Source organism: Haliotis rufescens, unplaced genomic scaffold (assembly GCF_023055435.1).
Source record: "Haliotis rufescens isolate VD_foot unplaced genomic scaffold, xgHalRufe1.0.p SCAF_5, whole genome shotgun sequence".
NCBI lineage: Eukaryota > Metazoa > Mollusca > Gastropoda > Lepetellida > Haliotidae > Haliotis > Haliotis rufescens.
In genome coordinates this window covers 46,328,728-46,352,206 of record NW_025964223.1, presented here as the reverse complement: position 1 = coordinate 46,352,206, position 23,479 = coordinate 46,328,728, and the positions used below count along the sequence as shown (strand labels likewise).

Sequence of the window (23,479 nt, the reverse complement as noted above, 5' to 3'; positions counted from 1 at the left end):
TTGTATTGCAATCAATATGAGTTTTGATAGCTGTACAATAGTAGGTTTGTGATTAAATGACATCAGACAAACAAAGGATTCCAGTTACGGATTTACAAAGTATATAGGATCAATGTATCGATATCTTAAATCATTAAAAACAGGGCATACAAGTGCAAAATTATATTCATGTCCCACTAGACTAATATTCAATCGAAGACAATATCTACACAAGCGTCATTCTGGATCGATGCCATTGCGTCTGCCCATTTCGATCATCAACTGATGACAGCCACATCTACATCTTGACAGTGCTTGTATCTAGTGTAGATTCGACGTGTGTAAGATACACTTCGGTCTGTAAAACTGATTTGAAGGTTGAATATACCATTAGCTTTGGATTTGATGATATTGATGAATGTCATCGTTGGGTGTTGTAATCGGATACACGTTACTTAAACTGAGACATAAAAAGATAAACATTTCCAACATATTGCATAATCCAGGCGCAGCCAAGGCCAAACTGGAATAAGATATGTTTTATTTTAGTTGCCCAGGAAGTTCTGTTTACGCAATCCAATCTATACAGCATCAGATACGTTTGCTTGGGTAGTCGGCCATAATTCATAGTGACTAGTTTAGCCCAATATTTTACTCATTTTGTTACATAGGGGAGAAATGATAGAGGTCGACCACTTTCTCCAAGAACAGCATCACTAAAAGCACTCAGAGGAAGATATAGAAATCCCTTTATATACTCAGTCTGAACTCTCTCAATTTGATCCACGACTTCGTATCCCTTAGTCTGAACTCTCTCAATTTGATCCACGATTTCGTATCCCTTAGTCTGAACTCTCTCAATTTGATCCACGACTTCGTATCCCTTAGTCTGAACTCTCTCAATTTGATCCACGATTTCGTATCCCTTAGTCTGAACTCTCTCAATTTGATCCACGACTTCGTATCCCTTAGTCTGAACTCTCTCAATTTGATCCACGATTTCGAATCCCTTAGTCTGAACTCTCTCAATTTGATCCATGACTTCGTAGCCCTTAGTCTGAACTCTCTCAATTTGATCCACGACTTCGTATCCCTTAGTCTGAACTCTCTCAATTTGATCCACGACTTCGTATCCCTTAGTCTGAACTCTCTCAATTTGATCCACGACTTCGTATCCCTTAGTCTGAACTCTCTCAATTTGATCCACGATTTCGTATCCCTTAGTTTGAACTCTCTCAATTTGATCCACGACTTCGTATCCCTTAGTCTGAACTCTCTCAATTTGATCCACGACTTCGTATCCCTTAGTCTGAACTCTCTCAATTTGATCCACGATTTCGTATCCCTTAGTCTGAACTCTCTCAATTTGATCAACGATTTCGTATCCCTTAGTCTGAACTCTCTCAATTTGATCCATGACTTCGTATCCCTTAGTCTGAACTCTCTCAATTTGATCCACGACTTCGTATCCCTTAGTCTGAACTCTCTCAATTTGATCCACGATTTCGTATCCCTTAGTCTGAACTCTCTCAATTTGATCCACGATTTCATATCCCTTAGTCTGAACTCTCTCAATTTGATCCACGACTTCGTATCCCTTAGTCTGAACTCTCTCAATTTGATCCACAATTTCGTATCCCCAAAGTTCGGAGCCGTATGTAAGGATGGACAGTACCATGCTTTTGAAAATCTTTAGTGCATTCGTAATTTGTAAACCACCACACGTAGAGTGCAATCTGTATATGAGTAAGCATATTTTCTCCGCCTGCTTTGCCAAACACTTGTTTCGATCTCGTCCAAACCAGTTTAGGTGACAAATAAAGACCAATATATTTATAAAAGGAGACGGTTTCGACCTGAGAGCCCATGTAATACCATTTTTCATACTGCCGTAGATATCCACCATTTCGGAATACAACAATCTTCGACTTTTGTGTATGTATGTTCATATTCCATTTTTCACAGAAGTTGCTGACGCAGTTTATTTGTTCTTGGAGTTTGCCTGCGGAATCTGCAGAGTTAGCGGCATCATCAGCATAGAGAAGGGAACATATATTAGGATAATCTTCGGATATAAACATGCCTTTACAGTTTGAAGAAGTCATCTTAGTAACCAATTCGTTGATGTGAAATGAAAGTAACAGAGGAATGGCCATACATCCTTGGCGAGTACCAACCCAGCACTGAGAAAAGTCTGTGAGACCTGCATGATATGTCTGTACACGAGTGAGTGAGCGAGTATGGTTTTACGCCGCTTTTAGCAATATTCCAGCAATATCACGGCGGGGGACACCAGAAATGGGCTTCACACATTGTACCCACTGTCCGTACACAAGTTTGTAGTTCTGAATACATATTTCTTAAAACAGTTACAATATTTCCATGTATTCCATAGCTAATAAGTCGATGCCAAAGTAAAGTGTGATTTACGCAATTAAAGGCTTTTGAGAAGTCTATAAAGAAAACCTACAATCTGCCACCTGTTGATTTAGAGGGGTATTTTCTAATCATCCCATAAAGAGAAAACATGCTATCCGCCGTCGAATAACCTTTCCTGAATCCAGCTTCATTTTCATAAACAACATTATTTTCATGAGACCAATGCTGGAGTCTCTGGTTCAATATTTTGGTGAAAACCTTTCCAATCACTGGTAATAGAGAGATTCATCTGTAGTTGTTTGGATCAGATAAAGTGCCTTTTTATGAAGAGGGCATATGATATCCTTGCACCAATCAATCGGGAAATTCCCAGTTTTCATTATTTCATTGAACAAATTCTTTAGTATCGGATATATTTAAATTCTAGAATGTTTAAGTAATTCCGATGAAATTCCATCACAACCTGCAGCTTTATGACATTTAAGATAACGGATTGTCTCTGTAACTTCCTGCAGGGTTATGTCTCTATCAAGTTGATCAGGTAGTCCTTCATTGCAATTGTTACAATGTGATCATGCTCGAATAAATGTTGATTAACTTTTTCTATATTTTTCAACATAGTTTGAGCTGTAATCAGTAACTGTTTAAAGTAGGTATGCCATTCAGTGCCACTGACTTTGCTACCTGCGGAAGACGATTTGGTCTTTTTTAATAATTTAATAGATTTCCACTGTTCATCAGGGTTGTGACGAATACTATAAAGTTGGTCTCTGATTCCTTGCCGAAAAGACGATTTACTATCATGACACACTAATTTAAATATTCGCTTCTTTTGTTTATAAATTTGCTCTTTTGTTTATAAATTTACAAATCAAGTGAAGCGTCAGTCAATCTAAATTTGTCTAAGGCCCGATACTTCTCACGCTTGGCTGTCTCACGCTGCATGTTCCAACACGCGGCTGTCGGGCGGGTATAGAGTCACAGTTATTGTCAACATCATTATTACGAAAACTGCAGCCGCACAAAGTGACACACTCAAAGTCGGGATTCTAAACTTCACCTACAGTTTTCTAGGCGAAATAGGTCCAATTTTCACTCTCCATGTGACAATGTCCACTCCCATACTGCTTTTAGTGAGTTAACTTGCCTCCTTTTATGTCTTTACAGAAGAATTATTGATGAGCTCGTTGTTGCGTGTAACAATCAGGGGAGGTCACTCTATCAACTTCAGGTGACTGCAAGTGGTAATATTTAGCAGTGAACTTTGGCGTGCTGGTAATGAACGTTAGCTGTGCATAGCCGCGTGCTATAAACAGCATCTGAGCAGACACTAGAACCTGGATAATCGCGGTGTATAATATAATATAATATAATATAATATAATATAATATAATACAACAAATAAAAGTCTTATCTAATGCCGGAATGGTATTGTACTGTTTATGTGCACCTGAACAATTTACTATCATTATCAATTTACTCTTACTACTGACCATAGTAACGCATGTGGGAATATCGTTTTATAGCGCATATTCACTGAAGCCTGATACGGCCTTGATGTGGTGCTGTATTGATTGTTGTTCAGCAATAAAGCGGGCCACGAAACCTGCACGATAAAGTAGATCATATTCACGGGGAACAATAGAAACGAGGATTTCCTGGAGCGGCGAATGACAATCAGCTATCTATATAGTAGTCACTAGTATTAATTCTATGTCATTATTCAAGCCACCGTGGTAACATGCCAGAGTATATATAGAGCCTAACATGATTTTATTTCTCTGCTATGAACACTCACTGCATGTTGTCAACGCTCTAGGTATGTATAATAATACATATATTTTTCATGTAATGTGAAGGCCTCTCTGTAGGATAGGGCTAACGGTTAAAAACGGAAAGTGGCCGTTGGGGACATTTGGGTGTTAATTTGCAAATATATAAGATGAGATACTTTCAGAGTCTACAAACAAACATGGCGTCACCCTTGTCCATAGTCGGGTGACAATTGACCTGTCGCGGCTCTAAAGAAATTACGGGAATCAAATTTACAGTCTAAAAAGGTCAGCGTCTAACAAGAACGTCACTTGTGCTTTTTGCAAGTGTAGACAGCTTTGGAAACGGAAATTGCGAGTTTAGGTAAAACGTTTGCGGGATCCGTAGCCGTTTTCCATACATGTGTTGTAGGCCGCGACTGCTTGGCGACTTTTCTTGAATTTAAAACAGTTGCATTTGGACGAAATGGGTTACCTAGCATGTTTCATTTGGTCGCTGTGAGAGACACCTGACGTTATTTCGTAACGTTATCACAGGCCAGGCAGCCACGAAACATACGGGTCGTTTTACAGGCTAGCGTCACTTCCCTGTGGCAAAGGGCAATTGTCGTTAAGCCTGTATGTAGTTACGTCACTGTCTTAACAACAAGGTACAGTTGGAACTATATTTGTTGATCGACTGACTAATCACTGACCTTGTGACGTAATATATTTATGCGCACACTCCAGGAAACGTTTGCAATGTTTAGGTATCATTTGGAAGAGACGAGGATACCCTTTTCGATGATAGAATTTAACAATGAACATTATATCATTGCGACGTTATCACGACTGTGCTTTTTTGGATGGTAAATATCGTGTATTAGTCATAAGCACTTAGTTAGGTCGCCAAGGGTCGGTATACACACCGTTTACCAACCCCAAACACATTAGCCTGATAGCTATATTATAGGCTACACTCACACTTTCTAGCCGTCTAAGGGCCCGCAATTCGCTGTGTAGAGCTGCATCCCTTTGGGGAAAAAACAGAAAACTGTTATTGTGGGTTCGAATCCCGGTTCGCCCTGATTATGTTTCTAGGTTTGGCAGCACCATACCCGTGCTCGTGGGTTTCACCGACGTGGTAAACGTCTGAGACCTGCATCACTTCGGGCTTTCCTCCCACATTAAGCTGACACGCCGAGAAATAACTGGAATACTGTTAAAAGCGGCGTTAAACCCAACTCCCTCACTCACTCACTCTAGCCGTCTAAGGGCCCGCAATTCGCTGTGTAGAGCTGCATCCCTTTGGGGAAAAAACAGAAAACTGTAATTGTGGGTTCGAATCCCGGTTCGCCCTGATTATGTTTCTAGGTTTGGCAGCACCATACCCGTGCTCGTGGGTTTCACCGACGTGGTAAACGTCTGAGACCTGCATCACTTCGGGCTTTCCTCCCACATTAAGCTGACACGCCGAGATATAACTGGAATACTGTTAAAAGCGGCGTTAAACCCAACTCCCTCACTCACTCACTCTAGCCGTCTAAGGGCCCGCAATTCGCTGTGTAGAGCTGCATCCCTTTGGGAAAAAAACAGAAAACTGTTATTGTGGGTTCGAATCCCTGTCATGGTTCGCCACAATTATGTTTCTAGGTTTGTCAGCACAAAGTGGTAAACGTCTGAGACCTGGATCACTTCGGATTTCCTCCCACATTAAGCTGTCATGATCAGCCTGTGATCTTACTCGAATACTGTTAAAAGCGGCGTTCAACCCACCACACTTACTCCCAATCACGACGTAAAACAAACTGAAATCTATTTCATTCGGAAAATATCGTAAATGTCCGGAGAATGGCGTCTGACAAGATTAATTCGAGATTAATTGAAAATAATACAATGGGTCTCAATCAACACATATTATTATATTTATCATGTACACACATACAAATCGTTTAGCGTTAGACTATTCGCGCTAGAAATGTATTCATAATTAGGAAGGTTATATACAGGCAGACAGATGCAGACACGTTTGTGGGACAACGTGTTACATGACCGCAATACAAAAACATATTCAAGTATACTATTTTTACATGAATTACTGCTTTGATCTCGCGATGACCTTGATAATGTAACTGACAACCCCAACATCAGATGAAGTAATGCGTTCAGCACATATAATCATAAGTCGTTGACAAAACCAAGTCACATGCTTCGGTGTCGATCTGACGTAGATATTTTCTAATTTGGATGCACTCCACAGTCACTGCACATTTCACTCCAGGCTGGATGAAAATTAGATGCACTGATGCTATTGTTTAACTATAAAACTGTTTCGCTAGCCTTGTTGGCGCATATATTCCTCATACAACAGTAAACGCTCTTAGGCCTATTTTCGTACCGTATAGTCAGCGTTCACATGCAACTTGTGGGGATTTGTGAACGGTATACCATAAGCAAACAATGTGCTGGAGCAATATCATGCATGACCTGTGTCCTACATTCAGGTGAAAGCGGGTCAAAAATTTAGAGCATTCATATGTGTGGCAGGGGAAGAGAACTGATTGACGGACGAATCTCCGTGAAGCAGCATTGGTGCCTCTGCGTCCGCCTGTCAGAACGGAATAACATGTCTTGCTGTGAGGGAGGCCGACGACGGTGCGAGGGAGGGTGGCTGGTTGTGTTGGGTGAGTCATAGGTTCTTTATCAACATACGTGAAGAACACGGCTAACATGTAATCCTGATGAACGTTTGGTGAACCGTTTGCTATTCGATAGTTAGACTGTTGAAAGAAAAGGAAATTGTCTGCTACAAAAATGACATTGATGCAAGGTTAATTTCTTCAAAACAATATTTAGGCGCACAGGTTGAATTAAAAATATATCTTTAGCTGCAAATATATCTCCAAACAAAACCCTGGGGGACAAAAAATCCACTGGGAGAAGGGGAGGGGGGGGGGGGGGGGGCTATTCTTTTATGTTACGATTTTGAAACCTAACTGCGCACACACACATTCAAGTCATTAATTCTGCCATCAGCACTATTCCAGTTGTAAGTCAGCAGCCTGCATGTCACGTGGCTGCCTGTTGTCTTAGGTTTCAGGAGGGGAGGCGAAGAGAAATTGAGAGGGGTTATAGTTGGGAGGAAAAAGGTAAGAGTTCGAGGAGATCGGCTGAGAAAAGGGAAGGAGGAGGTTGGAAGGAGATCGTTTATAGCGGGAAAAGAAAGCGATGAAGTGATATGATTATCGGTTGAGGTGTGGAAAGTAACAGAGGTATATGGATAAACTAACATATAGTCTCTGAAATGAAAAATTATTATTGAAAGAAAAAAAACAGTTGTTAAATTCTAGCTATAAAATATAATAAAAAGGAGCCAAGAGACTTTCTTCATTTCAGGGGCTAAACAAATCCGCAGAGCTATAAATGTTATCACCCATCATAGACATGCTACTGGAAATGTGTGTGACAGGAATATTACTGCTTCTAATACCTCTGCCCACACACACCCACACACCAACCCACTGCCAGGGGTGACAGTTTAGAGGGCTGTAAGTGTCGAATGTCCAGAAATCTAGCTATTTTGAGGGCCAGTTTGTGGATACCAGCTAAAGGGCTGCATTTAGTGTGATTCTAGTCTTTCATACAGACCCTGAAACAAATAGATCCAATACAGCCCATGCAAGTCTATAATATTTGGCAAGTCTATATTACTGGCAAACTAGCCTTATGGCAAACTAGCCCAAGGTCCCTTAGACTGAGAAAGAAAATTCCAAACTTCGAAAAAATACAAGGTGCTTGACCTAAGGAGTATCTGGACTCACAATCATCAAAAATGAAATTGAGCAAAAAGGTAACTTGACTCCTGATCGTAAATAGGTCTTTGACCTAAACTATCAATCACGGGAAAGTTAGTTATGCATGGATTACTCGAAAAGGAGAATGTGAAAACCTGAGCTCATTACGTTAAGCTCAATACAACCAGAGTAGGTCAGTACCAGATTAATACCGCAGCGTAATTAGTTATGAACGAAACCCAGCAGCCATACCACCCGTAAGCGGCCTGGCGATCTCTGACAGTAAAGACACATGGTTTTGCCAAAGGGCTTAGCAAGACCGTGATTAGACTGGTTGTACGACCCGGTGACAAGGTTAAGGTGGGGAGAGTAGGGGAGGAGCTGATATGGACCTAGGTTGAGTTGAGGAAAGTAAGGGAGGCGGTGGGGAGTAGATCGTCTGAAGTGGGAAAGTAAGTGAGGAAGTGGTATGAATATAGGTTGAGGCTGGGAATGTAACAGAGGAGATGGGAAGGAGATCGGTTGAGGTGGGAAAAGGAAGGGAGGATTTGGGAAGGAAATATGTTGAGGTGGGGAGAGTAAGAGAGAAGTGATTTAGGTGGAGATGGAGACAGTGGGAAGAAAGGTGGGTTGGTGATAGGTTGAGATGGGGAAATTAAGAGGAGAGGCGGGTGGTGATAGGTTGAGATTGGGGAAATTAAGAAGAGAGGTTGGTGGGTGATAGGTTGAGATGGGTAAATTAAGAGGAGAGGTGGGTGGGTGATAGGTTGAGATGGGGAAATTAAGAGGAGAGGTGGGTGGGTGATAGGTTGAGATGGGTAAATTAAGAGGAGTGGGGAAGGAGGTACGTTGAGATGGGTAAATTAAGAGGAGAGGTGGGTGATAGGTTGAGATGGGGAAATTAAGAGGAGAGGTTGGTGGGTGATAGGTTGAGATGGGGAAATTAAGAGGAGTTGGGAAGGAGGTAGGTGGAGGTGGGGATAGTAAAAAGAGAGGTGGGTGGGTGATAGGTTGAGATGGGGAAATTAAGAGGAGTGGGGAAGGAGGTACGTTGAGATGGGTAAATTAAGAGGAGAGGTGGGTGATAGGTTGAGATGGGGAAATTAAGAGGAGAGGTTGGTGGGTGATAGGTTGAGATGGGTAAATTAAGAGGAGTGGGGAAGGAGGTACGTTGAGATGGGTAAATTAAGAGGAGAGGTGGGTGATAGGTTGAGATGGGGAAATTAAGAGGAGAGGTTGGTGGGTGATAGGTTGAGATGGGGAAATTAAGAGGAGTTGGGAAGGAGGTAGGTGGAGGTGGGGATAGTAAAAAGAGAGGTGGGTGGGTGATAGGTTGAGATGGGTAAATTAAGAGGAGTTGGGAAGGAGGTAGGTGGAGGTGGGGACAGTAAGAAGAGAGGAGGGTGGGTGATAGGTTTAGAGAGGGCATGGGCAGAGGAGGATTTGCGACGGAGTGGAGATGGGCGGAGGATGGGTGGAGATGGGCGGAGGATGGGTGGAGATGGGCGGAGGAGGGATGGAGATGGGCGGAGGTGGAGTGGAGACGGAGTGGATATAGGCGGAGGAGTTGAGATGGGAGGAGGAGGAGAGGAGATGGGCGGAGGAGGAATGGAGACGGAGTGGATATAGGCGGAGGAGGAGTTGAGATGGGAGGAGGAGGAGAGGAGATGGGAGGAGGAGGAGTGGAGATGGGCGGAGGAGGAGCGGAGATGGGCCGAGGAGGAGTTGGGATGGGCGGAGATGGAGTGGAGATGGGTGGGAGAGTGGAGATGGAGAAAAGGAGATGGGAAGATGTTGATGTGGGAAAACAGATTTGTAAATGGAGATGGTAGATTGTCGTAGGTGGAGTTGATATAGATTTAGATGTTAATAATACCTTATTGGGGATGTGAGGTATTTTCTCAAGCGAAGCTTTCGAAAGCCACTGATGCATATGTGGTTGGGTTCACATAAAATGTAAGCTATCAAGTAGACATTCGTTTTCTTTCAGCTTGTTTCGGAGTGAACACGTTAATGATGGGATACATCAAATGCTTTGGAATCCTCTTCGTGGAATTTATACACGAGTATAATGCATCTGCATCCATGACATCACTGGTCATGGGCCTGACTTCAGCATCAACCAGTATAATGTGTAAGTATGGGTAACACTGGCGAGGAGCTGCTCGTGCAGCCGGCTAATGCAGTAACGATGGATACACAATGCCATTTAGAAAGTGGTCAAATGTAACAAATGTTATATTTGGGATTACCTCTTCTTAGTAAAGTACAGATTCTCGTATTTTTTTCGGTTGAGTCCCGTCCGGGATTCGAACCCACACTTGCCAGAGTGATGCACCTAATCGCCAGCACACAAAGTCAGCGATCTAATCCACTCAGCCACCGAGGCTTCCACAAAAATGAAAGTCCGACAAACGGTAGTCTAGATCACGGACTTTTAGTACCCCTCTGACAAGTGTAAATTGGCACGGCTCCCATGGCCGAAAGCTATGAATACACAATGCCATTTAGAAAGTGGTCAAATGTAACAATGTAACAACTACATCGTCGGTATGTGTATATAGCCTCAGGTGAGGTGAAATAAGGCTTAACGTCGTGTTCAAGATCATTGCATTTGTATAGCGCACACATGTGCGTGTGTGCGTGCGTGTCTGCTTCTACTAGTCCGGGTTAATACCGATATTCTATAGCCCAAGACGCGGTCTTAACAATGATACCCGCCCAGACACAATATACTGACTCTGTCCGTGCAAAACACCAGGCAGGTTACGATCGACATTCCTTTCACGAGGTAGATGCTTTTGCGACGAGACCACGACGCGGTATACGTGATCATGCTGGTCTGACTGGATCGTACTGGTTTTACTGGACCATACCGGATCATACTGGTCTTGATTGAACTTACTTCAAGCCTTGTTTTTCCCTGCGAACTTTAGTAAAACCAGTGTGACATATACGCGAATATACTATCCCCTTAATAAATACGGTCTATCTAAATGCTTGGATAATTTGTTGCGAATATGACCAAGGAAGGTATCTTTTCCTGTGATATACTGCAGGACACGTGATATCAATACTACCTTTGTGAACCCGTGAAGATTCCGGGGTAGAATAGATCTTCAGCAACCCATGCTTGCCGTAAAGGGCGACTATGCTTGTCGTAAAAGGCGACTAACGGGATCGGGTGGTAGGCTCGCTGACTTGGTTGATGCATGCATGTCATCGATCCCAATTGCGTGGATCGATGCTTATGATATTAATCACTGGATTGTCTGGTCCAGACTCGATTATTTACAGACTGCCGTCATATAGCTGGAATATTGCTGAGTGCGGCGTTAAACAACAAACCAAACCAACCAAAACTACCTCAAGTTTTATTGTCTTTACTCTCTTTGTGTAGACGGGCAATAAACGTTTTAACCACGTGTAATAGTTTGACCTCTATCTATTCTCATAGAAGGTCAAGTTGATCACGATGTACACAGCAGTTGGCAAGTTGTCATGTCCTTGTTTAATATGACCTTAACAAGTGTACAACCACGGTGACGCTGGTTACCGGTGATATACACAGTGTATATAGCTCGTTTCTATAATGTATGGTTATGTGTAGTCGTTTTATCGTTATATACTGGTTATAAATTATTATTATATTAATACGTGATACTCTAATTATTTTACTGTCCACTGTCGACAGGTTTTATATAGACTTAATGTATTGTTATTAATGGATAACTATTCCAAGTCACATGTGATGTGTGAAACATTGCCGATGTGACTCACTCACTCACTCACTCACTCACTCACTCACTCACTCACTCACTCACTCACTCACTCACTCACTCACTCACTCACTTCGGGCTTTCTTCCCACATCAAGCTTACATGCCGTGAAATAAATGGAATACTGTTTAAAGCATCGTTACACCAATCTCACCCACTCAATCACTCAAAATGTTTGTTGTTTAACGCCGAACTCAGCAATATTCCAGCTATACACGGCTTTCCGAGTATGGACCAGACAATCCAGTGACTGACATCATGAAATGAGGTTTAACGTCGCGTCCAAGGTTATTACAATTACATAGCGTCGTACATGCACGCGTGTGTGTGTGTGTGTGTGTGTGGCTGTGTGGCTGTGTGGCTGTGTGTGTGGCTGTGTGTGTGGCTGTTTGTGGACTGATGCCGATTTATAGTGCTGGCCCACTGAGATACCACGCCGCAGTGTAACATGAATACCCCACACAGACACAGTATCCTGACTACTAAGCGGACCAGTCCTTGTTTTAGCCCCTTAATGACGAGCGCCAGACAGGGTAACAACAAATACCATCTTTCAATGTCTTTTGGAATGACGCGGCCGGAGATTGAACCCGTTCCTCGGGCAAACACTCAACCACTAGACCACGGAGGCGGTCTCAAACACAGTAATAAGCACATGTGTTTCCTGAAAAAACATGCTGAGTATAGCCAAACTGCAAGTCAAAACGTTCTCGTAGATCTAGCCCGCTGAGTCAGATGTTATTAGAAAATCCGGTCTAATGAAGTCATCTCTTTCTCTTGAGTAAACAGTTACACTAAATATATACTGAACCGCAAACGAAACGTCACAATGGATAGATATATGAGAAACCTTATTTGTCCAAACACTGTAAACATACTTTGAGACATATTAAGAAGATGAAACTTGGCAAAACTGATCATCAAGGTTGAAATTAAAGTGTCAAATGTTCTTAAAGTGAAACACAACACTAGTCTCTGAGAAAATGGCATCACAAGTCATTATCTTGTGTCTCCGCCATGTTCATTGGTGACTGCCGTGTAACGTCGATACATGGAATGGATAAGGCGGTTGATGAAGGCCATAGGCACTTCAGCCCACACTCTGAGGAACGCCTGAGTCAGTTCAGCTGTAGTTGTCGGCCTTGGTTGGGCGTCATTCAGCCGTCACTGAATCTCGTCCCACAGGTGCTCAATTGGATTTAAATCGGGACTGAGGGCAGGCCACTGTATGGTTCCGATGCCATTCTGCTGTAGGAAGTCTCTTGATGTTCTCGCAGTGTGGGCACGGGCGTTATCATGCTGAAACTCGTGGTTGCGGCAAGGTGCCAAATGAGGTATGGCGTGTGGTCTCAAGACTTGATCAATGTACCGAGCTGCTGTGACACAATTGCATCTCCCTGGACCGATGTTCTGGAAGACCACAGGGCCGACCCTCTGTGCAAGACCAATTCCATCTCACACCATGGTGCTCGGACCATCCCACGAGTGTCTCTCAACAACACAAATATTCGAATAACGTTCCCCACGGCGTCGCCAGACTCTCTCTCTCTGCCATTTGCTGTTGAGACACAGTAACGGCTCTCGTCTGAGAAGAGGTCATCTGTAATGTTGGTGGTCTTGTACCGTTGCTGGAGCCTGTATATGGTCCTTACGTGGAACAAAAATGCATTTCCTACTTGCCGGGCGGTTTGTCCAGCTTGCAATCGTCCAAGGGCTTGGTGTCGCTGATTTCTTGTCAATCTTGGCATGTGGTAGCAATTCAATAACGAATGAATGTTTTCCGATCTGGGTGGATTTTTGTTGGGCAAGAAATGGGGGAACGCATGTGCATTTCAATTTGCACGGAACTCGCGTGCATCGGGTTACCGTGGCCGTTGCGGTGATGGGTTTGGGCGATCGGTTCTATTGTCATCTGCTTTGTGTTTTATCAACAACTTCCTTGTTCCGGACAAGGTAATGTTAAATTTTAGAAACTTTGACAAAAAATTACCCAGAAATTTCAATGACAACGTTTCATGCAATGTTACTTAGGGTGACGTTTCTTTTGCGGTTCAGTATATATAACAGATATAAACTGCCGGACAAGAGAAAGTATATACTGGAACACTGGATTTGACCAAAACATCTTATCAAAACGTTACAATCATGAAAACAGTCGCCGAAAACTTAAGGTAACGACATAGCAAACATATCACCATCGGATAATCAAGTCACAATAGAGTTGCCCTGCCCTGCCCTGCCATAACATTTTATTCTATTTTATTCTATTTTATCTATTTATCTATTTATTTTTGTTTTTGTTTTGTTGTTGTTAATTATGTTGTTCTTTATTGTTGTTGTTGTTGTTTTTGTGCATTACTTCGGGTTATCCTCCCACCCCAAGCTGACATGCCGTGATATAACTGGAATACTGTTAAAAGCGGCGTTAAACCCCAATCACTCACTCAGTCATGTCATTTGGTTATGTAATTGTGATATTGTGTTAAACTTATATATGAGAGGGAATTGCATTGGATATCATTTTGGTCACTGATTCGTGAAACATGGCAATGTCCTCCACATGTCTATTTCAAAACGTTATTGTTTCTTACGTCATCGAGTGTCATCAACTTATGAGCAAGGTACGTATGGCGCTTTTGTATTCTCCGAAGGAAGTGTTTGCTCCATTGTACCTCAAAATTGGAAGAATGTAGACATCAAATGAGTTGTTGGAATATTGTTGGAAACTGTTGGATAATTGTTGTCACCCCTCTTGTCATTCATTTATCCCTTTGAATCTTTATACATACAGTAAACTACGGTTATAACGAACACGCTTATAACGAACTGACGGATATAACGAACTTACTTTTTAGTCCCGACTATTTGCTGTGGTTATGCTGTGTATATGCTTATAACGAACTACGGTTATAACGAACTAAAAATAGTAGTCCCTTTGAGTTCGTTATAACCGTAGTTTACTGTATATCTAAATATAAAACAGATGAGTCGGTGTCGCTGGTCGCTTATATTTCTAATTCAGATGGGCGCATCACGGGCGTTTTAGTGATCTTGGTACAACTTGTTCAAATAAATTCAATAACTCTAAAATTTCATAATTTCAGCAAAGAAAAATTGTATTACGATCACAATGGTATATATGATGTGGAAATCCTCTTTGCAATTTGATGGTATTCCTGTTCTGTTTCATTACAAGCTCTTGTGGTTCTAAACATCCTCATGGGCCGACTGAGCATCAGAAAACTGGCACTGGCTGGGGCCATCCTTGCCTCCCTTGGAGTCGTCCTCACTTCTGTATCTGCTAGCATCGAATTCCTCCTGTTTTCCCAAAGTGTACTCGTAGGTAAGGGTCATTGCATGCCTTGTATCATATATGCATGTATGTAACACGTGGAAATGCGTCAAAGATCATTATGATTGATTGATTGTTGTTAAACGCCGTACTCAGCAATAATGTTCCAGTTATATGACGGCAGTCTGTAAATAATTGAGTCTGGATCAGACGATCAGACCTCATGAGCATCGATCAACCCAACCAGAATACGATGACATGCATCAACCAAGTCAGCGAGCCTGATAACAGACTCCGTTAGTCGCCTCTTACGACAAGCATAGTCACCTTTTACGGCCAAAAAGAAGACCTATAATTCTAAGATCATTGATCATTAAGAAAGGGGCAACATAACCTTCCTACTGTCATGAATTTATGGTTTAATTCTTGAGCAACATTTCGCTTTTGTAGGTTCTTCGCAAGGGTTGTTGTATGGTCCTGGTATCGTGTTGATAGGAGAACACTTTGACCAGAGGCGAACCATAGCCACAGCTACAGCCACGTCTGGGATTAGTGTTGGTGCCATGCTTATGCCACTGCTACTGAGGTACCTCCTCGACAATTATAACCTAAGAGGTGCTCTTCTTATACTTGGAGGATTAATGCTGGAAATGGTTGTATTTGCGACCTTCTACAGAACAGCTCCTGTCGAAAGGGAAAGCCATGATGGTACCACGTGTCGTCTCGATGAAAGACGCATAAACGATGAAGAACAGCATACTGGAAATTCGGAAGACACGACAAACAGTGAATATGTACTTAAACATCAGAGTCAAGGATTAAATGATTGCCTCCTGCACGAACTAGAATCCGGTGATATTTCAGAAGATGATGCACCCTGCGATTGTCAGAGACAAAATACCCATACTCGCACTTATAAATCCGTCGGCGGAGATAGGAAGATCGATGATAATTTTGAATCTATTGGTAACGGCGTTGATGCCAATTTTAATCGATATTTAGCTTCAAATATACCATGCCGTTGTAGCACCGTCAAGTTTTCCAGTCATTCAGACTCAATATGTTTGTCTACATTTAGTTTGCACGGCAAGGCTACAGCACTAAGCGAAAGTTCATTGAACAGGGAATCAAAATGCTATCACAGGAATTGCGATACGGCTCTGTTTTCAAATCCAAAGTTTTGGATAATATTTGGATTTACCTTCTTTGGAATCATAGGAACCAACATGTTCCCAGTACTTCTGCCGCCGTTAGCCACCGAAAAAGGCCTGAGTGAAATGGAAGTTGCTTTATTTGTAAGTTTATTTGCTGGATTAGACTTCATTAGCCGCGTGTGTTCAGGCATTGTGGCAGAACTGCCCTGGGTCAATAGGCGTTATATGCTGATCTCTATGTTCATCGTTCTTGGGATCATCTATCAATTTACTTCTTTCTATTCCAACTTCAGACTCATGCTTTTGTTTGTTGTGTTGTTTGGACTTATCAATGGAGTATATGCTACTCTACATCCGCCGCTCATCATAGATTTCCTCGGATACGACTATTTCTCAAAAGTGTTTGGATTTGTTCAAGTGTTCCACGGGGCTGCTATGTCTACTTCATTTCCACTGCTTGGTGAGTTCAACATGGTCACAAAGATGTATCCTCCGCAACTGATAAACTACCGATCAACAGAAAGTACACACCCATGTTTAATAGTGACTTAGCGTTAATCAAAGAAGAAATGCTAATTCGATGGTGATGTATTGGATATGGGTATTTTTTTGTCAAATCCAATTTATACGTGATACTTTCTATTGCCCGGCAGTTTATATAAAGGTGTCTTATCATCATAATACACGTTTATCCTAAGATGAACATTGGTAAGTATATGTACATATTAGCATAACGAATAACTGAGTGACAAAACATGTTTGACTTATGATCAGATAATCCAATGATTGATGAAATATGCATGTATCAAACGAAGTATCCCTTTCGACTTCAGAAACCAAATGCTTCTGAAACTGGAAGTATTAAACTTGTTTATAAGCTGGTTAGTCACATGGAACTTTAGAGTTGAAATTCATAGCTTCACCTTGACAATAGCAGATCTTTGTACTTAATCCTCAATTAGCATACAAAGAGCTCTAGGGTTCCCAACATGACGCTGTTTTATCTATGGATACTTTAGTTATTACAGTTGTTTGTTTTTATGATTGTATCACCTTTGTTAGTATAATACACTTCTGTGTAAATATTATGAATGCTAATGTTTTTATCATTTTGCTTTCAGTATTTATCATATTTATCTTTTATCATTTTTGCAGGTTTTCTACGTGACGTCACGGGAACATATACCACGGCGTTCTATGTCCTTGGGGCGACTCAGTTCATTGGAGCCGTGTTCCTACTGGTGGAACCACTCTCACGAAGGGCAGGTTGAGCCCAAACAAGGGGATCTACCAGAATGTATAAGACCACGTTGAAATGTGTAATCCCACGCAAAGGGACCGACCATTCGTTATTCTGTGGATGGTGGTGTGGAGTAACATGTAAATTGTCAGGCATAATTGCATGAATGGAAGGTTACATTCGTTTTGTTCTAAACGTTTATTCTATTTGAGCTAGAATAACATCTAATGCTTGTGAGTATTATTGAATTAAAAGTCCAAACCTCAGTTGCTCATCTGACATATGGATACTATGACTGTGTTAAATAGTTTGTCTATATACTACATATGAATGTGTTGGTACAAAATAGTACGTATACCCTGTGCAAAGCGGATTTACTATTGAAGCTAAATGGCAGTGTATTTTGTCCTATGTAAATTACCACAAACCTCTTCATGAAACTGAATTGCGTACATTGGCCACGTGCACTTCACCCACAAAACCAATAAAATATGTTCTGTTTTGTTTTGCTTTGTTTGTTAACTCTAACTCATGAAATGGATGGCGTGGTGTTCCTCTGAGTGGATAATGGAATTCATCACCTGCACCTTAAGACAGGTTCATTCTTCCCAAGGTAATGAAAGTCTTAAGAGGCTTTGCCAAACAGGAATTGCAGTGTCCTAACATATTGTCATCATTGAAAATGTGAACAATACTACAAAACTGGGAGATGCTTTATTCTTCTTTCCGAGGAACAAAAGATGTTGAATTGACTTGAAAGATGTCATCAGAGTCCTTTAACATAGTGACACTACGACGGCTCACAGCTGGCGTCTTAGTTTTTGAGTTTCCTAATGCAATAGTACTATGTTAGACATGAAGCTTGGTTAATCAATCTTAACAATAATTGTACATGCACATATAGCCCATTTACGTTTCTCTATGGAATCTGTTTTTTTATTCTTTTATAGAGGTCTTTCCCAAACATAGTCTGACAACAGTTTTAATAAGACCAGTTGATAAGGGATGTGAAAACTCTGCAACAACAAGAATATTTAATTGAAGTGCATGATGATGTGTGGAAGGATGTACACTCTATCTGAACCCAGAATCATCACACGTCGAGTCTATTGACAGACATACATCATCCTTCAAAAGATGTCAATCATTGCGAAGAATCTCTTGGGGTTGTAAGTCTCAATAAGTCGCCAAATGATAGTGCAACATGTAACAATAATAACAAGGCATTGGTTGGAAGTGAAGAAATACCTCAGCAACCCCAGAATTCTACACTGAAGTATGGTACTGTCCTTACGTGTTTCCAGGAAATGCATTTTATATCTCACAGAAGAGCACAATCAGTTAAAAAGAAAAAGCGAGGCAGTTTTCCAAAAGCCATCTTTGGACAAAACGTTGTGGTGAAAGGTGATGAACATCTATATTTCACGAAAGTGAAACTTCCCTCAAAAACCAAAGAATGTTGATGGGAGTTCAATGGTTAAGTTGGTATGATTACAAGCCAGTAAGAGATCGAAGTCGCATTACTGATATATATTATCACATCTTGCTAGATGAACAACACTGGGTCGACTTTATGGCCCTTCAAGAAGTATGTCAAGTAGAATATAACAATGACCCATAGAACAGTGTGTAAATTGACTGTGTTATGAGATGGTAAAGACAGTGGTAAAAGTGGTGACGAATCTACTGAAAGTTCAGAGAGTATTCGGTAGATTAAATACATCGTTTCAGTATCTAATTCCTGCTATACCGAACATAGCAAGAATCACGAGAATTCTGCCGAGATATTTGGGTAAAGTATGCAGCATGCCGTAAGGTGGGGACAACACCAGAATTCATAAACAAACTAAACAACACCCTGTCAAGATCATGTTGAGGGGGAGTTGTGATGAATCCATATATTCTACCATGAATTTGAACATTACGCGATTCCGATTCGTTAATCAGAGGTTATCAATCCACAATAAACCCCCCTGATTGAAACAGCCGATTTGACCGTCGTATCACCGCGGAAGCTAATATTTAAAGAAAAGTACTTCTTTTTCAGTCATTGTCGGTAAGCTATTTAAAACAAGAGAACATTGATGCAGAGCGTCAAAGTTCCCCGCAATATGTGATGCTTCACAAAAGCATAATTATGATGTTACTGAAAGGCATGACAAAGTCATAAAAATTGTTGGTGGGCCTTAATTTCGGAACCGAGTTAATAAGTCATACAAAACATTTTTTGAAGTATGCGACAGTTCCTTTTATCTTTTTCATGAACATATATGAATATGAATTTTCCAAAATCTGAGGATGTTGTGATACCGTGCGAACATCACCAGCTGTAACCATGGAGGAGGTGCCTGCAGAATGAAGACCATGTTGATGTTTCATTTTCAGATGGATGCTTATTTGCTTACCAAGCATCATTTTATCATATGTGACGGCCGTATGTTGTAAATATGTCAAAACTTTGGGTTTTTGTCATATAAACGACATTTGAAATACATTGACGGCTGGATTTATTTTAACCGTTGTTGTTTGAAAGCATTGTTTCCATTCGGGAATAGCCAAGGAAATGCCATTTCTTCGCCATATTGAATTACATAAATATCAACAGGTCTTTCAGTGATGGATGGTACATTAATGATTCTGTTGGCAGATTCTGATTCAGGACGGTTCCTCTCATTTACTTGTGAATGTTCACTTTACATTTGCTGAAAGGTTGATTTTAGCAGCAGATGCTGGTTTACAGCGGAATATAACGTGGTTACTCTTGCACTGTCCAATGACTCAACCTCTTTAATACTGACAGTATTGCCAACATTAGCATCACGTAAATGATCTATTATTTCTTCAGATTTGCCAATGTCAGTGTCTTTGTACAAATGGTTATTGTACTTCAGCTAGTGAATGGCCTCATATAATCTGTTTGATGGAACTTGAAGAGACTCTGAAATTTGTGGACTTTTGTGTAGAAAATGGGCGGCAACCAAATTGGAATCTTCCAAAGGATGTGGTATCTGTTTTGATATTCTTTGAATTGGTGATGGTTGGTTGGTTGGTATGTTGTATAACGTTTAACATCATACAAATTAGTTTCTTTTCAATTTGTGTTAACACTTTTAGTGTGGGAGGTGTTTCTGGAACTGCCAGGTTATTGGCTTGATGTGCAATATTTGGCATCTCATTTTTTGCAAGATAATGTTAACAAGTACGACACAAGCTAGATCCTTCAATCAATCCAAGGTTTTGAGATTGTGTATTTTCCTTTGTTAAATGTGTTGTCTGATCCCAATATAAGAAGCGCTCACAAGATTCACATGAAGAAGGTTTTGTCGAAAAGACCGTTCATAATCTGCACAATGTGAAGATAATATACAAAAAATCTCTTGATGACATGTTTTCTTCAGTATTCACCTCACAAACACTCGCAATAGGAATATCATCAGGTTCCAATATATTTTCTGACAAACTTATGACATAACTTGTTCCTCGTGAAAGTATGCCATTTGAAGTGGAGAACATTTCAATACCAGAACTAATCCATAACGGAGATTCCTCGTCTCTTGTTTTACGTGTTTTGGTCGGTTTCATTATTGTATGTCTTTCCTTCAAAGAATAGTAATTATGATCATGATGAGTTGAGTTACTTGGTCTTTTTCTATGTACTGCTTTTTGTCCAGTGTCAGTAACTGTTGCGGAATGTGGTTTCCTTTTAACAGCGACTGGTGTAAGTTCATATGATGATGATTGATATACTGTTAAGATGTAACATAACAATTCATCCATACTACTAAACAGAAGTTAAACTGCTTGTCCATTCGGATCAGTCTGACCCAAACCATTCTGCTGATGCGAGTCAAATAATGCATACGAATCATAATCCGTAAAATTCAATTAAGACATCATTAAAAGTTACCAAAATTGACTGGGATATCAATATCGCTTGGGAGCTGATTATGACCTAAATACTTCTCATAACCTTCGGTGTTAACTATGTGACTGTAGAGAGTTGTGCCTTCATGCAACAGATTATCGAGGTACAGACGCAACTAGATTTGAGCCCTGGGACACAAAATATATGATAGCGACCAGAGCAACGGCTGTACAATAAATTCCATTAAACGGTTGAAAAATACTACAGCCTTCATGCAAGTTCGCCGACACACTACTGACCATTTCGCTTTGACTTTGCTACCACACGTTTCACATGTGGCTATGTGCCATGCACTGATTAAAAGACACGGGGACTGGGTTAATTCAAAATACGGAATATAACAATTCCAAACATTTCCAGTGAACTTGAGCATCCAAACAATCAAACGTGTTTAGTGTAGAATGTGGAATTCAGCTGTATTACACATAATTTGAGATGTCGTCGTTGTTCATGAATAAGCATATTCAGAACATACTTTATATTATGCTGTTATTTACGATGTCCGGAGTACAGTTCTTCTTTTGTATATACCGTGCAAATCAGAAAATTAGTACTTGAGGAAAAAAAGGACATTGGATTACAAATGAATGGTTTAATAATGTCAGCTAATGACCAGAAACGGCCAGATGCACCATGTCGACATACATGCTATAAAATTAACCTTTCCCGTATACTTCCCCGCCTTCAGGGCGAGGAAGAATAAATATATGTACAATTATATCTTACAAAATGCAAAGTTGCGGTTACTACAATATTTAAAGGGTGTGTGGTAATACATTTTGTGCAGAAAGCATCTTGACATCTACAAAGAGAATATATTTCAAGTTTTCGGTCTTTTGCGTTACAGTGAGCGACGTTACGTGATAATAGTGACGTGCGTTACAGAACGAAACCTTGCAAGCTTGCGAAGTTGCTGACTATGCGCAACATGCTTTGATCGCCTTTGTTCGAGTTACGTATTACGGTGTGTAAAGACTGCTTGATCATATGCAGCGCCATGCCCCTTCACTCAATGTATGTGCTAACGCCAAAAAGTTCGCATTGAGATAAGCATACTGTGTTTTCAATGTAGGGCAAGGTTACCTGTAGTTCAACTGCGCTAAATTTATCATTTGAAACCGCACATCACACGTTCGGTTCCAAATTCAATTTAGCGGGTGTTGCAGGTATATTGACCACTGAAATATTAACAGATACTATTGCAATGTCACAAAGAGTATGGTGTAGTTGTATAAACTCCCCAACGTGAAGCTTTGTTGATGTCAAGGTCTGTTACGTTCCCATCATGCTATACCTTGTTGGGAGAAGTGCAAGACTCTCCTGGAGAAGCTTTGATGTTTCCTACACACCCGTGAAACACCTTGAGATAACTGGTATGATCGAATACCAGGTCCACGGTCCATGACGTAGACCTTAGGGAAACTTTTAACGGACTACTGTGCTGATTGTAATTCATAAACACGTTCCCCCTTCTTCAATCCAGCGTTAAATGTTTCACTGACAAGAACTAGATTCCCCTGAGCAACATGTATGTCGAGATTTAATCGTTTTAGAGTGTTTGATAAAGGTTCTGTGATCTTATCTAGATTGCATTATCGTCATCGCCTTGATCCTTATCGTTATTGTCATCGCCAGAGATATGACCTAATCATTTTTGTGTACATTAGGATCAAAGTAGTGAGCAGTAAGCCGAATGACGACCCGTGACCTTTGTGTTATGTATTAATGCGCCGCTGCGATCATGAGGATAGACAAAATGTGCTTCAATTCGATGCAAAAATGATACGATTTTTAAAAAAAAAATTATTTTTTTTGGGGGGGGGGGGGTCAGCCCGTTATATACCACCTGTCTTACAACTCGTTGTTCAAAAGATACGTTTTCAAACAAGTCGTTGTAAGTTGTAATGATATCTGCGAACACTCGTGTTGTTTTTTGTTGTTTAACGTCGCACTCAGCAATATTCTAGCTAAAGGACGGCTGTCTGTAAATTACCGAGTCTGACCCAGATAATCCTGTGATTGACCATATGAGCATCGATCTACGCAATTGGGAGACGATTACCTGCACCAAATCTGACCACCGGATGCCACGGTGTGTCAGCCTCATGTGAGAGAAAGCCCGAAGCAGGTCTCAGACATTCACCGCTTTGGTGAAACCCACGAGCACGGGTATTGTGCTGACAAAC

At 41.0% G+C, this 23,479-nt stretch overlaps 1 protein-coding gene across 1 annotated transcript; it reads left to right on the top strand.

The window, feature by feature from the left end:
• Positions 1 to 4,101: 4,101 nt before the first annotated feature.
• On the top strand, positions 4,102 to 17,837 carry LOC124137192 (monocarboxylate transporter 14-like). The gene is made up of 6 exons (XM_046503392.2): positions 4,102 to 4,177; positions 6,657 to 6,793; positions 9,894 to 10,037; positions 14,879 to 15,025; positions 15,425 to 16,588; positions 17,284 to 17,837. Exons 2-6 carry the CDS (start codon positions 6,736 to 6,738, stop codon positions 17,397 to 17,399), a joined length of 1,629 nt encoding a protein of 542 aa, XP_046359348.2. The 5' UTR covers positions 4,102 to 4,177; positions 6,657 to 6,735; the 3' UTR covers positions 17,400 to 17,837.
• The last annotated feature ends 5,642 nt before the right edge of the window (positions 17,838 to 23,479 follow it).